Genomic DNA, 16,324 nt, shown 5'->3' on the forward strand with positions numbered 1-16,324 from the left:
TAAGGTGAACAAGTTTCTCCCTCTTCCTGATGACACCCTTTTAGATACCTGAAACGACGTTGTATCATGGGTCGCCCTTCGTCTTCTGCTTTTCCGAAACTAGAACGAAACCAGTTGCTTTCAGCTTCCTTCTATGGTCATGTTCTCAAGACCTTTAATCTTCTTGTTTGCTCTTCTCTGGACTCTCTCCAATTTCTCACATCTTTCTTACTCCTTCCTAGACAGTCTCTTCCCATTCTGTATGTGTGAAACTGATTGTTCCTTCCTAAGTGGAGCACTTTGCATTTGTCTTTATTGAACCTCATCCGGTTTACCTCAGACCATTTCTCCAATTTGTCCAGATGATTTTGAATTATGATCCTGTTCTCCAAAGCAGTTGCAATCCCTCCCAGTTTGGTATTATCTGCAGACTTAAGTGTACTTTCTATGCCAATATCTAAGTCGTTGAAGAAGATATTGAACAGAGCTGGTCCCAAAACACATCCCTATGGAACCCCACTTGTTATACCTTTCCAGCAGGATTGGGAACCATTAATAACTACTCTGATTACGGTTATCCAGCTAGTTACGCACCCACCTTATGGTGGCCCCATCTAAGTTGTATTTGCCTCGTTTATCGATAAGAATATCATGCAAGATCGTATCAAATGCCTTACTAATACTAAACTCTAGGTATACCACATCCACTGCTTCTCCCTTATCCACAAGGGTCGTTACCCTATCAAAGAAAGCTGTCAGACTGGTTTGACATGATTTGCTCTTTACAAATCCATGCTGGCTATTCCCTATCACCTTACCACCGTCCAAGTGTTTGCAGACGATTTCCTTAATTACTTGCTCCATTATCTTCCCTGGCACAGAAGTTAAACTAGTCTTTATTTCTCTTTTCATAGATGGGCAAATATAGTGCCTTTTTCCAGTCTTCTGGAATCTCTCCCATGATTTTCCAAAGGTAATAGCTAGAGGCTCAGATACCTCCACTTCTTCTACCTCCTCTCCTAAATATGTAACTGACCTTCCTAGTAGAGAAGTGAATGTGACATTCAGCTAGTGGTTACATTTCCCATGAAATATATCGTTAACAAAGGCTACAGAAGTTTTTGAAAAATTCCATTGATTCAGGCACATTAAGGTATAGAGACAGTGGCAGATAATGTTTAACTTGTATGATAAATAAGGCTGACTGGCAGAGTTAGTTTAAATTTGCTACAGTCAAACCAAGAACAAAGGGCTATTAAGAGAAATTTAAGGACAGGAAGTTTGGAATAGGTAGTTATACTTCACACAACATAAGTTTCACTTACAGCAGCGAGTATAGCAGACGCTGTAGGGCCAGCTAGCATGGGTACAAACAGCGGTGTAGATAGTGAGTAGACTGCCTATGTCTGAACTCCCAGGGTATATACTCTCTACATGCCCAAACGGTGGCTCCCAAATCTGCACTTCTGTTAGCAGTGCAGTGTCCCACTGCTAAAGTCTATCCCTGCTGCAGTGAAAGGCTCCAACAGTAGGAAGGACGCAGAGTGAAAGGCTGCCAGAACTTTTCTCCACTGCATTCCCACTATTGGAGGTGCATACTGCAGCATATAGCTATACACAGTGACAAACATGGATGCAGCTTGCCTTCGCTGCAGCTATATGTATAACCCTCTACTCCACATCTTGCCATAAATGTAGAAATAGCCATATAGTCAAACCTGTGGAATTCACTTGCGCATGAGATCACCAGGACACCATAGATTAATGTAGTTACAAGATGGCATAAGTTTATGAAATGTGCATCTAAACCTCATGAGAGAGTGAATAATCTGATGATGATCAGGAAACACCACCACACCCTGTATACAGCACTACTCACCTAGCAGCTGAATTATTGGGTAAAGTTGCAACAACTGGCATCAAGATACCAGAATACCAAAAAGGAAAAAAAAAAAAAAAGTAGCTGTAGTCTGATATGGTACATTAAAATAGTACTACTGAGGAACTGAAACTCAGACCTGTTTCCCCTTCATGTTGACATTTTCCTCTTAAATAATTTGTACAACATATTCAAAGATGCTGGTGTACCCACAGTTTCCACTGAAATCCATGGGAGTTGCAGATGTTCATACCTCTGAAAATCAAACCATGTTTCCAATAAATCCAGTTTAGTGATTCAAGGCTGAAACCACCACAAGCGTCTATTCCTCATTTTAACCTTTTCACTAGTGCCCGAAAGATTCTGCCCAGTACCAATGTTATGGGACTGGAGACTAAGGCCTTGCCTACACTGCCTCTTTACAGTGCTACAACTTTCTCGCTCAGGGGTGTGAAAAAACACCCCCTGAGTGCTGCAAGTTTCAGTGTTGTAAAGTGGCAGTGAAGACAGTGCACTAGTGCTGGGAGCCACAGTTCTGTAGCAAGAGGAAGACTTACTTGATGGCTGAGGAATAAGATAATACAAGTAACTGATAAGGTTTTGAGTTGGTCTAATGTTTTGCTGTACTGATTGTGTCTACACTATAGAATTTTACCAAAAAAAACCCCATAAAATTGGTGGAGGCCTTTCTTTAGGCATAAAGGCTATTGTGACCTCTAGCATTTTTACCATCATATTTGCCACCACTGTCTTGCCCCTACTCAGGGCTCCCAATAGTAGTACAAACAGGAACTTTTTGTAAAAAAATTAATTTTTTACACAGGGCTGAGATAATGAAGTTTTCTAATGGTGTATTAGCCACCTTTTGCACCTTCTCTGTGTGGTACAACTGAAGTGTATCAAAAGTCTTTTGTAAGAGGCTCCTATTCTAGTCAGATAATGCTCAAGCTACTGTCATCTGCCATAATGTACTTGGAGATTCTCCTCCAGAAAGCAAGTGTCTTTCAGAAGTCTACTAGTATTTGTGATTATAAAATAGGTGTTATGAAAGAAAGCGTCTGATTAAATGACAGTTGATACTCTTGGTGTCAAGCTTTATGTAGTAATGTTGCCTGTAGTTATGTTACATTTCCCGCTATAGGATCCTGTTTTCAGTTGCTTATAACTTTGGCTCAAATTTTGTATGCTAAGTGTCTGCTTCAGGAAGAGCATCTTGAAAAGTGTGTTGAAATGGCTGAACCATTTCCCAAAGCAAGGGTAGGGAAAAATATTGTTTTCTCATGTTAAAAAGATTAGCAGTTTTGTTCAGAAGCTGTTCACCTCCATACTTTGGAGCAGGGCTTGAAATTTCGCAAGATGCTTGCTGTGGTAGGGGTATCCCTTTTTCTATTCCCATTGAAAAACCACCCAAATTTGGTCAAATGATAAGCCTCTGAAAAATCTCAATTCATATATGCTCATTAGACTTGTTAAAGTCTGGCAGCTAAATTCTCTGAATAAGCACTGAACATGCTCTATCATCTTGCATCTACATGCACAAGTATCATCCATACAGAGTGACTGAGCATTCTCTAACCTGGACTGCAGAAGTTGAGCACAAATTCTCTGCAATTGCTCCTTCAAGTTTCCAACAGCTGCAGGAACTGAGTAGTGACAGTCTCTTCCCCTCAGTGGTCTCCCTGCTGGCTCCCAGGCAATCTGGAAGACAGGGGAAGCTGCCTGACTTCAATGTAGGGAGGTGAGAACAAGGAGTGTGGGGGAGTAAGGGGAGGGGAAATCAGGCATATGCTCGTGGTTGAGGACGAGAGCAGAACTGGCTGGGTAGATGGGCAGAAAGATTTAGCCATTAGATCATTCCACTACAGAATCTGAAAAGAACCGGTTACTCCAGAGTCTCAGGATTCCTTTGCTGTCCAGCAAATAGCTATGAAACCCACTGGCAAAGCATCTCCATCCCTCTCTAGTGGCAAGTTAACAGGCTTCTGTTGTGATCAGTTACTCCATTAGCTTAAGAGATAGAAGACTTTGCTGGGGATCTGTAGATCACAGCCCCGTGGATGACCCATGATGAGAGGTCAGTATGGTTCTGCATGATGACTTTTTAAACTTGTAAGCATTTAAAAATCTTAATATAGCAAACTACATTAAAGCACACAGGCTAGAAAATGTCAGAATTAATTACCTGTGACACTTCAATTTGGCCCCTTGTGTGTATGCAGTATCAGTCTTAGTTACATCATGCTTACACACACTTTTTTCCATGACACTCACTGCTTTCTGCATGCAGGCTCGACTATGTTCTTGGGCTGAATCAGGGTTGTATAGTGAATGAGGCTGTTGTCTGTAGGACCTGTACTTTAGGTGCCTCAGAAGTTGAAAAAAAGTGCATGATGAATGAGATGGCCAACTGTAGAAAGAGCAAACATTTTCACATGTACCCTCCCTCCCCTGAGTACCCAGCTTGAGTCACTTAGGGGCTGATTTGCAGAAGCACTAAGCACTCAGAGCTGCAACCAAAGGTCAGTGGAAGCTTTGCTCCAAATATATAGAGTGCTATATAGTTCTAGGTACTCTTAAAAAAAAAAAAAAAAAAATCAGACCCTTGGCATCTCAAACTATCCATGCTTATTTGACATTATACTACGATGAGTACCATAAAGCCCCTGAGCCGATTAATAATGTTTTATTTAATGCAGGATTTGAATGGTGTACAGTAACAGGATGGGGACACATTGAATGAAGAGGGTAAAAACAAATATTCATGAGTAGCTACCAATTCACTGAGCACTGTTCAGCATGTGCACTGAATGAACTTAAAAAGTTCTATGGAAAAGCAATATGTGATTGTGTAGTTAAAAGACTATCAAATAAACATGCCCAAGGGAGCTACTTGGGCACCCCTAACTCTGGCATTTCCCTTACTTTTGAATATTTGACTTTGCAATCTTAATATTGTGAATGCTTTTTTGGATGTAATATGATCTACCTAGCATTCTCAAATCAGGATATTTATGGAAAAGGGAGAAATAGTAATAAGCTTTGAAAACAAAAACCTCAAAAACACTAGGCGGCGAATGGGTTTTGGCAACTATGATTATGAATGAGGCTACAGATGATTCAAAACCCCGTTACGGCTAGCTCCTCAGATATTTTTGCTCACATCCCCATGCACTAGTGCTTAAGGATTTAGTTTGTGAATTAGGGCTCTTTACTGCTCACTGATTTAACAATGGCAATAAGTGTTATTTGGGGCATGAAAACTGAAGCTAATAGAGGCAACATAGGGTGGGAGAGGGAAAATCTGGAAAAGCATTGGAATCTTTCCCAAGTCTTCAATTATATTCCACACTTAGTTTGTTGTTATACTAGAACTGTTTTTCATAAAGGAAGGATGTGTGCTATAATCACCTTAGAATCTCTTAAAACTTCAAGCAAATGAGCCATACTCTGTAATAAAGCTGGAATGTGGCCATCATTATTACATTAGTGGTGTGCTTTTTACTCTACAATAGGCCTCCTCACTTGACATTTACAATTAATATGTGCATGTTTTTGTTGTGGCTTATTGCTATAGTGGCTTTTCCAAGCCACAGTAACTGAAACTTACAACAGTTCAAGACTGCTGCTGGCTGCCCTCTCTGATTCTGTAAACAGTGAATTGGTGGCTGAAAACAGGAGAGCTCTCTTTTTAAAATCAGGTTTACAGTTTATTGTTGAAAGACTGGTTTCCATGGGAGCAGGAATGAACTGCAGCTAGCACTAGAGGAGTTAGCTACTAGGCTTCAGGCTTGGAGCTGCTGAGTTTTCTGCCTTGTCAGACATTAGGTTTCAAAAGACTTCTTCAAAGTACTTAATTTTGAAGCACTTTTCAACATTTTAAGAGACTTTTAAACAGCTTTATTCAGGTACAGCTGTTAAAAATATGCTTAATGTAAGATAGTGGAAGAAAAGCCACCTTCATGTTGCACAATGCTCCAAAGCAGTGGTGGGCAACCTGCTACCTGTGGGCCACATGCAGCCCATCAGGGTAATCCACTGGCAGGCCACAAAACAGGTTGTCTACCTCGACCATTCACAGGCACGGCCCCCTGCAGCTCCCAGTGGCCGCCAGTTTGCCATTCCCGGCCAAAGGGAGCTGCGGGAAACAGTGGCTGGCCCATGCTGCTTCCCACAGCTCCCATTGGCCGGGAACAGCGAACCACGACCACACCTGCAGACAGTCAGTCAATGTAAACAAATGGTCTCATGGTCCACCAGCAGATTATCCTGGACACAGGTTGCCCACCACTGCTCCAAAGGCTTGCAGATATCGGTGTAATTGTCAACCATGTCGTGTCTGAGCGCAATTGATCTCAACAGCCAGCTAACATTATTCTTTCCTTTAGGTGATTTTGTAATGTGTACAAGTTGATCTTGTCAGATAAGATATTCAAATAACCCTTGCTGCCCTTAATTGTTTTGCCAAATTGCTCCACTGCATGTATCCCTTTCTGGCATTTCTGCCAACTCCCAGATAACTCCTCTGCAGAACTGGGCATGGAGAATAAATACTACATTGAAGTCTTTGGATGACTACTTCATTAGGTTTTTTTTTTCTTTTCCATACATGATGTAACTAACCCCTACAACGTCCCCTCACAATAGGCATTATTGCCTTTTTACTGATGGTGAAATGGAGAAACTGAGGCAGTCTGTTAAACACTAATTCCAGTGTAAGTCCCTGATTCTTGGTTCTAGTTTTAGAACACTAGATTATACTTCTCTATCAACACAGAAGTAAAGCTTGTGTGGTATAGCAAGTATTGGTAGTGTGTGGTCTGTATTCTAGGTCCCTACATTCTAGTTATCCCACTTTTAAAACCAGTTCAGAGAGTCTGAACAACAGAATAAAAGGGTAGAATTAATTGACTGTCATAGTTTTAAACTAGTTCTGTAGTATGTTTCCTTACTCACTTCACTAGAGTCTGGGATCCTATTCTATTTTCCCAGCAAAAGTAAATTACAAGCACTCAGGGAAGGTCTATACTTAAAATGCTGCATCATCACAGATGCAGCGCGTAAGTGAAGACCTTCCCGTGCTGACAGAAGAGCTTCTACCATCGGTGTAGTTAATCTACCTCTGCAGTAGGTCGTAGCTATGTCTGTGGGAGAAGGTCGCCTGTCGACACAGCCCATGTAGACAACACTAGATCGTTATAACATCGTTCAGCAGTGTAGATATCTCACACCCCTGAGTGATGCAGTTACACTGATGTAAGTGTCAGGTAGACATCACAGTGCTACAAACTAGCAGAGGGGTTGCTGAGTGCTTGTTGACTGAATTGTTTACTATCTGATAAAAAAGATTCTCTTGCATGTTTCTATGTTGGGCGGTGGGGTGTGGAGGGAAGAGAAATCAAACCCTTTTGTTAGAATAAGCCCAGGAGTTGCTCAGAAGACTTTTGTACAGGCCCATGTAGATATTTGTCCTTTATTAATCTGAGCAGTTCCTGTTTATCCTTGATAGGAGCTGAAATTGAGGCTCCCTGAGTTCTTAAATGATAGTTTGCTTGTAGAGAATTTGAGAGCTGAAGTCTAAGGATATATCTTCACTAGCAACGTTAAAGTGCTACCACGCTGTGTAGTTGCAGCACCAGCAACGGAAGATAGCTCCCAAGTTCCCACTTTTAATGTGATACTTGCTAGGTGAATGGGCAAAACAATGGCAGGTGAAATTCAATGCTTTGAACTGTTCACACACTTGAACAAACTCTAAATAGTGCTGGCCAGGAAAAAAAAATTCTTCAAAGAAAAATTCACATCTGAAAGTTTTGTTTTTGTTTTTTTGGAGTGGGGGAGGAGGCTGAACTGGGACAAACCACCAAAAACATGAAAAAGTTAACAGGAAAGGTTTAAGAACAAAAATTCTGTCTTGGTTCTCAAGCCATATTTTTGGCTTCCTGGTGCCCTCCAAGGTGGCTTGGGTCAATTCTAACAAATGATGTTGCTGCAAAGTTTCTAGTATATCAAAATTCAGAAGTATTCCTGCAAATTTAAGGTCCAGCCTTGCTATAGAGTACATGAGGCCTGAGCTTTATAATTACATGCCCACTTTGCACTAATTTTATTGCATCTACAAAATCTGTTAAATGCATACAAGAAATCTTCAACAGGCTACCCACATTGTGTTTTTAAATCCAATTAAGTCAGTCAGGAGCTAAAATGTAGATGTCTACAAGTACTTTTTGTAAAATCTTCTATACATGTGTTGACTGGACTAAATATAAAAAGCATTTGCATATAAAAGCTAGATGTGGTTTAGGTGGAATTATGCTTCTGCAGGCCAAGGTCAGTTAGTGGCATTAACAATTTATTTTTAATTAACCAACTTTGGTTATACACCACTTTTGAATGCAAAGAATCCCAAAAGCAATTTACAAACAAACAAACTACAAAAATGTACTATCGACCAATATTTTTGGAGTGAAACAGCTGTTGTAAGATCTGTAGATGTGCTCTGCAGTTTTAAGACAGATGGAAAGTAGTGACAAGGCAGTTACCCAAACTAGAAAGTGACCAGACAACAAGTTCAGTAGCCTACTCTTGAAAGCCAAGGGCTCTAACCACAAGCAATTAGGACCAGCTTTCATATTTCATCTGGTGGCACCTTCTTAAAACCTAGTGTCAGGCTGAACTTCTTGTTCAGTATTTAATTTAGAGGCGAGAATGCCACCCATTTTGTGGATTAAATCAGATTTTGTACTTCCCACAGAATAATTAACATTTAAAATACAACAAATGTCATCACTTTCTGCAGCATCCAGCTGTTCCTTAAGTTCCCCATAAAAGTAATGACCAGGCTTAGACCAGTTTAGTTTGAGACAGAACATGTGCACATCCCAAAGTCATATGACCACAGACCACAAAATCAGTTGGTGCTCAAACATGGTACCAGCATAGACAAACAGCTAAACATTTCTACAACATCCACTGGACCGTGGAGCGATGAACCGTAGATGGACGCTGGGTCTTGCATCCCTTAGGATAATGCAAACTAAACAGACACTCAACCACTCCAAAAATTGTTTTTATTGCTTTGACAGCTACTTAGTTTGACATTTCTCTGATAATGAATAAGTTTATTTCATGTGGTTACTTTGTATTTTGGAAGTTCAGATAATGGACAACCTTCTACCAATGTCACTGACTTGCAGAAATTCAATTTAGTATAATATGGTGACATTCTCAGGAATGCAGTCTTTGCCTAGAACAACCAAGTCTCATATCAAGAAAGAAGTGCTGCACGGAAGCTTTGCAACATACCTGCACAATGCCTAATTCTGCTCAATGTCATCAGTTCCCATAAGTGAACATCTTTACAAGTTTGTGTAAATGACATATTAAAACAAGAATTTTCTAAATTTATAAGGGACTGAAAACAAGTAAGTCTGTTATTTCAATTTAAGTTCAGTAGAATTCTGGTAAGAGCTTGAAAAGTTTACCAGACACAAAAATACACTCACAGGCCAAGGCCCTGGTAAGAAACCTAGCATCCCAACCTGCTAGAAGTGCTCCCATACACTTTCCAAAGCCTCTAAACTGCTCTCAAGGGAAGAGTCTTCACTTCTCTATCCCTCCAGAGCCTTATGCCTGATGTGAGGAGGAGCAGAAGAATTCGCTGGTACTCTTCTGCCACTACTCCAGTCTCCTGGTTTTTGGATTCCTCTTCCCCTGTGAGTATCTCAGAGTCTACCTCTGCTGTTGCTGGTCTTAACTTTTCCCAAGGAACTATAGCATGCTGTACACAAGTCTTCCACCAAGGTCCAAACAGCAGCAAGGAATCTAACAAATCTTATGAACTGGACTCTGCTACTGCTGCAGAAGCACTGAATGTCTGGCTACAGACTAAGTAAACATCAGCATATTGATTACCCTTTGTTCACTTTTGGAGAGTTCTTTTACCAACCAAATAGAGACAGAATGTTTTTTATTAAGCTATTTTATGTAGCTATTCATGTTGTAAGTGTCTTCCCTGGCTTCTTGGGGCAAGTGGATTTTTTGAAGTTTAAATTCTGATATTACTAGTAATATTATGCAACTGATAACATAAAAAACCCCCTCAGCACTGCTTGAAACTTACTGCAGGTGGCAGAGGTTACTAATAGGACAAGTTTTCTTTTTGACAAGCGAAGTTACCACTCATCATCACTTACAGTCACTAATGGTACTTTAATCCCGACCTTTACACGGAATTCTGAGTAAGCACCAAGAACGAAGCCCAGAGGGAACTAGCATGCTGCTCTCAACTCGCTAGATACCATGCATCGGCGGAAGCTAGGAACTGAGCGGAGATAGCTCTTCGACAAGGCTGGGAGCACAAGCGATCCATGGCCAGGCTCTGAATCTCTGGGCCCCCCTGTCAGTAACAAGTTGCGCAGCCCATTAGCTTCCACGCTCTCCGGAGAGCCAGCAAAGAGCCAGAGCTAGCACAAGGCACTCTTCTCTACCCTCCCCAGACGCATCTCCTGCCCCACGCCCTACCCACAAGAACCATCCCCCGCCACAGCCACCGACCCCACACACAGCCCCCCCCGTCGCCCAATCCGCCTCAGCAAGCCTCCCCTATTCACCTCCAACACGCACCCCGACTCCCACCCCACACACACACACCCCAGCATCGGGCGGGGCAGCGACCCTGGGAAAGTCGGGGGCAGTCCAGTCCCCACGTGCTACTACCAGGCAGACCGACTTCTCCCCGCCCCGCCGCCAGGCCCCCCACAGCGCGGCCTAGTGCGACCCCAGCGGCCATGGCGGCCCCGGGGGAGGGGACTGACGGGCGCAGCTCCCCTGGCAGGAACAGAAAGGCTCTGCAGGAGGGGAGGGGCCCCGCTCCGCGAAGACACCGGGACACCCGACTCCGTCCGGCCCGGCCCAGTCCCAGCCGCATCCGGTCCTGGCCCACCCCCGCCTGCCGACCCCGGAACAGGGGCCCGGCCAGGCCAGGCCGAGGGACGCTTCCCCGAGAGCTGAGCGAACCCCCAACCGCCCAGACCCGGGCCCCCTCATTCTGCAACGGTCCCTGCCAGCCGCTCCCCCCTCAGTACCTGCGCCGGACCGTGGCTCGCAGTGACTCAGGAGCGAGGAGGAGGTGCCGCGCGACTGGCGGTAAAAAGACCCAAGCTCCCGCCGCTCGCGCTCATATAGAAATAACGTCACCACGTAACCCCCTCCCCCCCGCGCGCCCCTGTCCCCAGGCAACGCGCGCGCGCCGGGGTGAGTGCCTGGGCGGAAGCTGTCCGGCATCAGCCCCGCCCCCATGAGTCGGAGAACGGGGCGCGCGCGGTGGTCTGGCTCGCGGGCGGGGTAGAGCCAGGGGCGCGAGGCTGAAATATGAGAAACAGCTCGCCCCGGGCTGGAGCGTGACACACACGCCCCCAGGCAGCCCCACGCGTGATCATGACATACAGCATGAACACACAGTCTTCAGCCAGCCCCACCTGAGATTTCACACACGCAGCCCCAGGCCCCGCCTGAGATGATCCCACACACATCACATGAATAATACATGCAGCCAGCCCCAGGCTTTATCTGAGCTCTTACACACACGTACACAGTGTGAATACAGTCCCAAGCCCCATGTGGGATCTCTCACACACATACCATTAACACTCACGGCCATCAGCCCCCAAGCATGATCTCACACACCCAGCATGAACACATACAGCTACCCCACCAAACCCCAAGTGTGATCATATATGTATGCACAACTCCTACTGCGGAAGCCTGAGCATAATACACAAACATCCCCTGCAGGCTGAAGCATGACACCTGCACTCCCCAGGCCAAAACACAACATACACATACCCCATGGGCTGAAGGGTGACACACACAAACACATCCAACCCCCTCCCCGCTAGGCCAAAATGTAACACTTGCACCCTGAGATCGCAGGCAGGGACTCATCTCTTCTCCTGGCCAGCCACACCAGGTCCACTTCACCAGTCTACTAGGTCTGACAGACCCGCACCAAATTAGGCTAGTTGTTACGGTTGTTTAAATGAGTCTCAGTGCCATGGTATTCGATGGAAATCTTTCAATAAATTGTATTGCTCTTCCTGCATGCATTGTGTAATAGGCAGTTCATTTAAGCCACCACAGCAGCACCTTGTACCAAAACAGATCAAACTCACTTGCATCAAGGTATGGAAACCATATTCATATGGGCTATACCCGCAGGAAAACAACTTGGTGACACTATTTATTTTATTATTTATCATACTTAAGATTTATGCGATTCTATAATTTTGCAAGGCACTTTACAGAAATAAAAACTGTCCATGCCCTAAAGATTTTGCTACCCAGATGAGGTTATTTAACAATGGAAATGACAATAACAGAGAATGACAGAGGAAGGAACGGGAGGGATTGGTGTACCAACTGAGATGCAATCTATTATGTATTAATTTTGAAAAAATGGATGAAACATGAGAATCAGGCCAGATCTACACTTTAAAATTTAGGTCAACATAGCTACCTGTAAAAAAGTTCACACCCCTGACTGACAGCAATGGAAAAATCTCTTCCTACTCTATATCACTACAGTGACATAGCTGCAGTGCTGCCATTGTGTCACCATAGTACAGCCATACTTTGAATAGAAACAAGTAATTTAATCAATATTTATTCTGCAACATCAGTTATATTTTATTGTAAACGTGTTAATATTATTCAAGCAGCTAAAATGGCACCACAGCTATGTAAACTGCACACATACTGGCTTATGTCACCTTGCTCTGTTGATTTTCTAACATTCAAACAACCAATTCATTTCTTCTTCATGAAACTTTCCATCCCACAGCTGGCTCAAAGCATCTCTGAAGCTTGCAGTAGCAGATGATCTACAGGTCATAGGATCTCCTCAGTGGCTGCGGAGAAATCCTTGTTCACATTAATTAGGTAGCACTACAGCAACCCTGCTACCAACTAAATATTTGGAATGCAATCCTCAAGTGCACTTAAGTATGCCAATTTTGGTCGGATGTATTCCTGGAAGTTTCATCACACAAATAATCTTTAATTATTCCTGGAGACTCCAGGACAATCCTGGATGATTGGCAACCTAAATGCACTGGAGCAGCCCTGGGCACACCTGGGAAGCAAAGGTGGTTTCCTGTACATCACCTTTCTGCTCTCACTCCAAATCTATGGTCAGCCAGGGGCAGGTCTGACCCTTAGAATGATTTAGAGCAGCCTTGCAGCTGAGAGATGACGCACCTCTGAACCAGCTATTACTAAAGAGGCTAAGAGAGGAGTTCCACTGTGAACCAACTGTGAAATAACAGCAAAAAGCTTAAGGCTCACCAGATGTCACAAAGGGATGCATTTTACTCAGTTCTCTTTCAAACGGCCATGAACTACAGCACTGCAGCACTATGTGTACCTATATCTAATGAAAATACTACATCCAGAGACAATAGACTCATAGACTAAGGCCAGAAGGGACCATCATGATCACTAGTCTTACCTTTTGCAGATCGCAGACCACAGAACGTCACCCACCTATTCCTGTAAAAGATCGATAACCTCTGGCTCAGTTACTGAAGTTCTCAATCCTGATTTAAACAGAGATTCCAGCATTTTCTCTAGTCTAAATTAACAAGTGACCAGTACCCCATGCTGCAGAGAAAGGCAGAAAATTCCTTCCTGACCCCAGATTTGGCATTCAGTTGGATTCCGAGTATTTCGGCAAGACCCACCAGGCAGACACCTGGGAAAGAATAAGCGAGAGACCTCCCCATCTAGTGTCCCATCACCAGCTGTTGGAGATATTTGCTACTAACCATCACAGATGGACTACATGCCATTATAGGCAGTCTCATCATACCGTTGACTCTATTAACATATCAACCTCAGGCTTGAAGCCAGTTAGGTTTTTTCCCCCACTGCTCCCCTTGGCAGACTGTTCCAGAACTTCTCTCCTCTGATGGTTAGAAACATAGATGGAGAGGTATATGGGCCCGTGGTGCCTATGCTCCACCAATATTTAGGAACATGGGTCAGGCTCCACCAATGTTTGGGCCTATTGTGCTTTGGGGGGCCCCATGCTTTGGGGGCCCCCATGCTTCAGGGGGATGTGGGGTCCTGAGAGATTAGCGGGGGGCCTGGCACCGGCAGCAACAAACGACCCAGACCCAGCCCACCCTGCCCCACCCCGCTGGTTCCTGGTGTCGACTGGGGGAGGGGGCAGAAGCTTGAAAGAGGTGGAGCGGGGACTTGGGGGAAGGGGTGGAATGGGGGCAGAGAGGGGGTGAAGCAGGTGAAGCAGGGGCAAGCTGGGGCCAAGTCATTTGCTGTTGCCGGCGCCAGGCCCCCCGCTAAACCACCAGACCACCCTGGACCCCAAATCCCCCTGAAGCACGGGGCCCCCCAAAGTGCGGGGCCCGGGCAGTTGCCCTGGTCCATCTTATAGACAAGACAGTTGTGCCTAAACCCCACGTTCCCCTGAAGCATGGGGCCCAGGGCGGTTGCCCCAGTCCAGCCTATGGAGGGGATGGCTCTGCTTGGACCTGTTCTGGGCACCACCAAAAATTATACAAACCTGAAACCCATGGTTAGAACCTTTGATTAATTTCAAGCCCAAACTTGCTGATACCCATTTGTACCCATTTGCTGATACCCATTTATATCCATTTGTTCTTGTGTCAGCATTGGTGCTTTACTTAAATAACCTCCTTCCTCCCTGGTATTTATCCCTCTGATGTATTTATAGAAAACAAGCATATCTCCCCTCATCCTTCTAAATAAGACAAGCTCTTTGAGTCTCCTCTAATAAGGCAGGTTTTCAAAAAAAATGAACCACATTCTTGTGGCAAGAGGTACACATTTTAGCTTTTATTAAATAATTACCTTACGTTACAAGGATAGCCAAGTGAATGATGAAAGTTAGAGAGTTACCATTTCTCCCGCTTATTATTTACTTTCAGATGGACTGTCTTTTTAGCAACAATGGAAGAACACCAACTCAGAAAAAAAATAGTGTATAAACAGTTCTGCACAACAGAAGTGCTGTTGAACTGTCACATGGTAGAGCTAGCAAAGCATGCAAATTCCTATATAGATTTGAATGAAGTTCCCTCCTAACTTTCTGTTTTGTACTTGGTTCTGCTTCTGTAATATGAGGGCAAATTTGCCACGAGGAGCACATTTTCAAACAGTGGAAACAGCAAATTAAAGAAATCTACTGTATGGAACTTTTGAAATACAGTAATAGAAGACAAAAGAAAATGACATGCATCTGACGAAGTGGGTATTCACCCATGAAAGCTCATGCTCCAAAATGTTTGTTAGTCTATAAGGTGCCACAGAACTCTTTGCTGCTTTTACAGATCCAAACTAACACGGCCACTCCTCTGATACATGACATGGTATGGACACAATGAAATGCTAGGATGTGATTATACACCTGTTGACATAGTAGACTTTCAGCATCTTTCATTTCTCAATATTTTTAACTCTCCAGGGATAGACTGTGACTCTTGTCTTACATTAGGATTGCTCATGAAGATAGAAAAGAGAAGCCAAAAAGTAGTAACATAGAAATTGGCATTAGACATAGACCTGAATAAATTTCAAGATGTGGAGAAGATAGAGCTATAAGGTGAAGTTGGTAAACTCAAGAAAAAGAAAACAACAAAAATAAGTTGAAATATGAGAAGAAATTTTAAGATCGCATATCCACTGCTGTAGTGATAATTTCAGAAGTGAAATATATTAGATATAACATACAATGCACTATTATGTGACCCAAGGTGCCTAGGGTAGCCCACACTGAAAATGTCAAAGGGGAGGCTGCGAAAAGAGAGCAGATTATCCCAAAACTGATGGTTAACACTTTAGTTAGGGTATGTCTACAATGGCAGAGTTACAGCACCGCTCAGAGAGCATTGAAAGGAAACCACTGTTGTGTGTTCCCACTGACATCTGCCTGTGCAATGGTGTGTTCACACTTGCAGCACTTGCAGTGTTATTCGGAGCGGTGCACTCTGGGCAGCTATCCCACAGGGCATCTTTTCCTCTTCTGACACTAAGAGTTGTGGGAAGGCGGAGGGGGTCCTGTCCCAATGTCCTGTGATGCACTACTTCACATCCCAGCAATCTCTGCGCTTCCATCTGCATTTGGTGCCATCTTTCAATGGTTTGCATACTGCGTGCTCTGCCTCTTTGTTCTGCAGGAATGGATCCGAACTGCTGACCTGTATGCTGTTCACTCTAATTAACACTTCATGAGTGGCAGTGGAGTTATTCCTTAAACTACAAATGCAAGAGGAAATGCATTGATCTCGTCACGCATACTAGCTATGACACAAGATTGCTTGTGATGTTCACTAAGGTGCTGACCACAGTGGAATGCCGCTTTTGGGCTTGGGAAACAAGCACCGAGTGGTGGGATCACATCGTCATGCACGTCTGGGATAATGAGCAGTGGCT

At 43.9% G+C, this 16,324-nt stretch overlaps 1 protein-coding gene across 4 annotated transcripts in view; it reads right to left on the reverse strand.

Annotated features, from left to right (window-relative positions):
- Positions 1 to 11,070, reverse strand: part of NAP1L1 (nucleosome assembly protein 1 like 1) — a 58,634-nt gene extending 47,564 nt beyond the window's left edge. The window contains exons 1-3 of one of the 4 annotated variants that reach the window (XM_075066633.1): positions 10,942 to 11,061; positions 4,041 to 4,265; positions 2,072 to 2,113 (exon numbers count right to left, since the gene is read on the reverse strand). In XM_075066633.1, the coding sequence (XP_074922734.1) occupies positions 2,072 to 2,090 (19 nt within the window). In that variant the 5' untranslated portion in view covers positions 2,091 to 2,113; positions 4,041 to 4,265; positions 10,942 to 11,061. Of the gene's footprint in view, positions 1 to 2,071; positions 2,114 to 4,040; positions 4,266 to 10,941 lie in introns of all 4 variants that reach the window. The other 3 variants (XM_075066636.1, XM_032783727.1, XM_075066642.1) reach the window with 3 other exon arrangements.
- Between the last annotated feature and the right edge of the window lie 5,254 nt (positions 11,071 to 16,324).

Source organism: Chelonoidis abingdonii, chromosome 1 (assembly GCF_003597395.2).
Source record: "Chelonoidis abingdonii isolate Lonesome George chromosome 1, CheloAbing_2.0, whole genome shotgun sequence".
In the NCBI taxonomy this organism is placed as follows: Eukaryota; Metazoa; Chordata; order Testudines; family Testudinidae; genus Chelonoidis; species Chelonoidis abingdonii.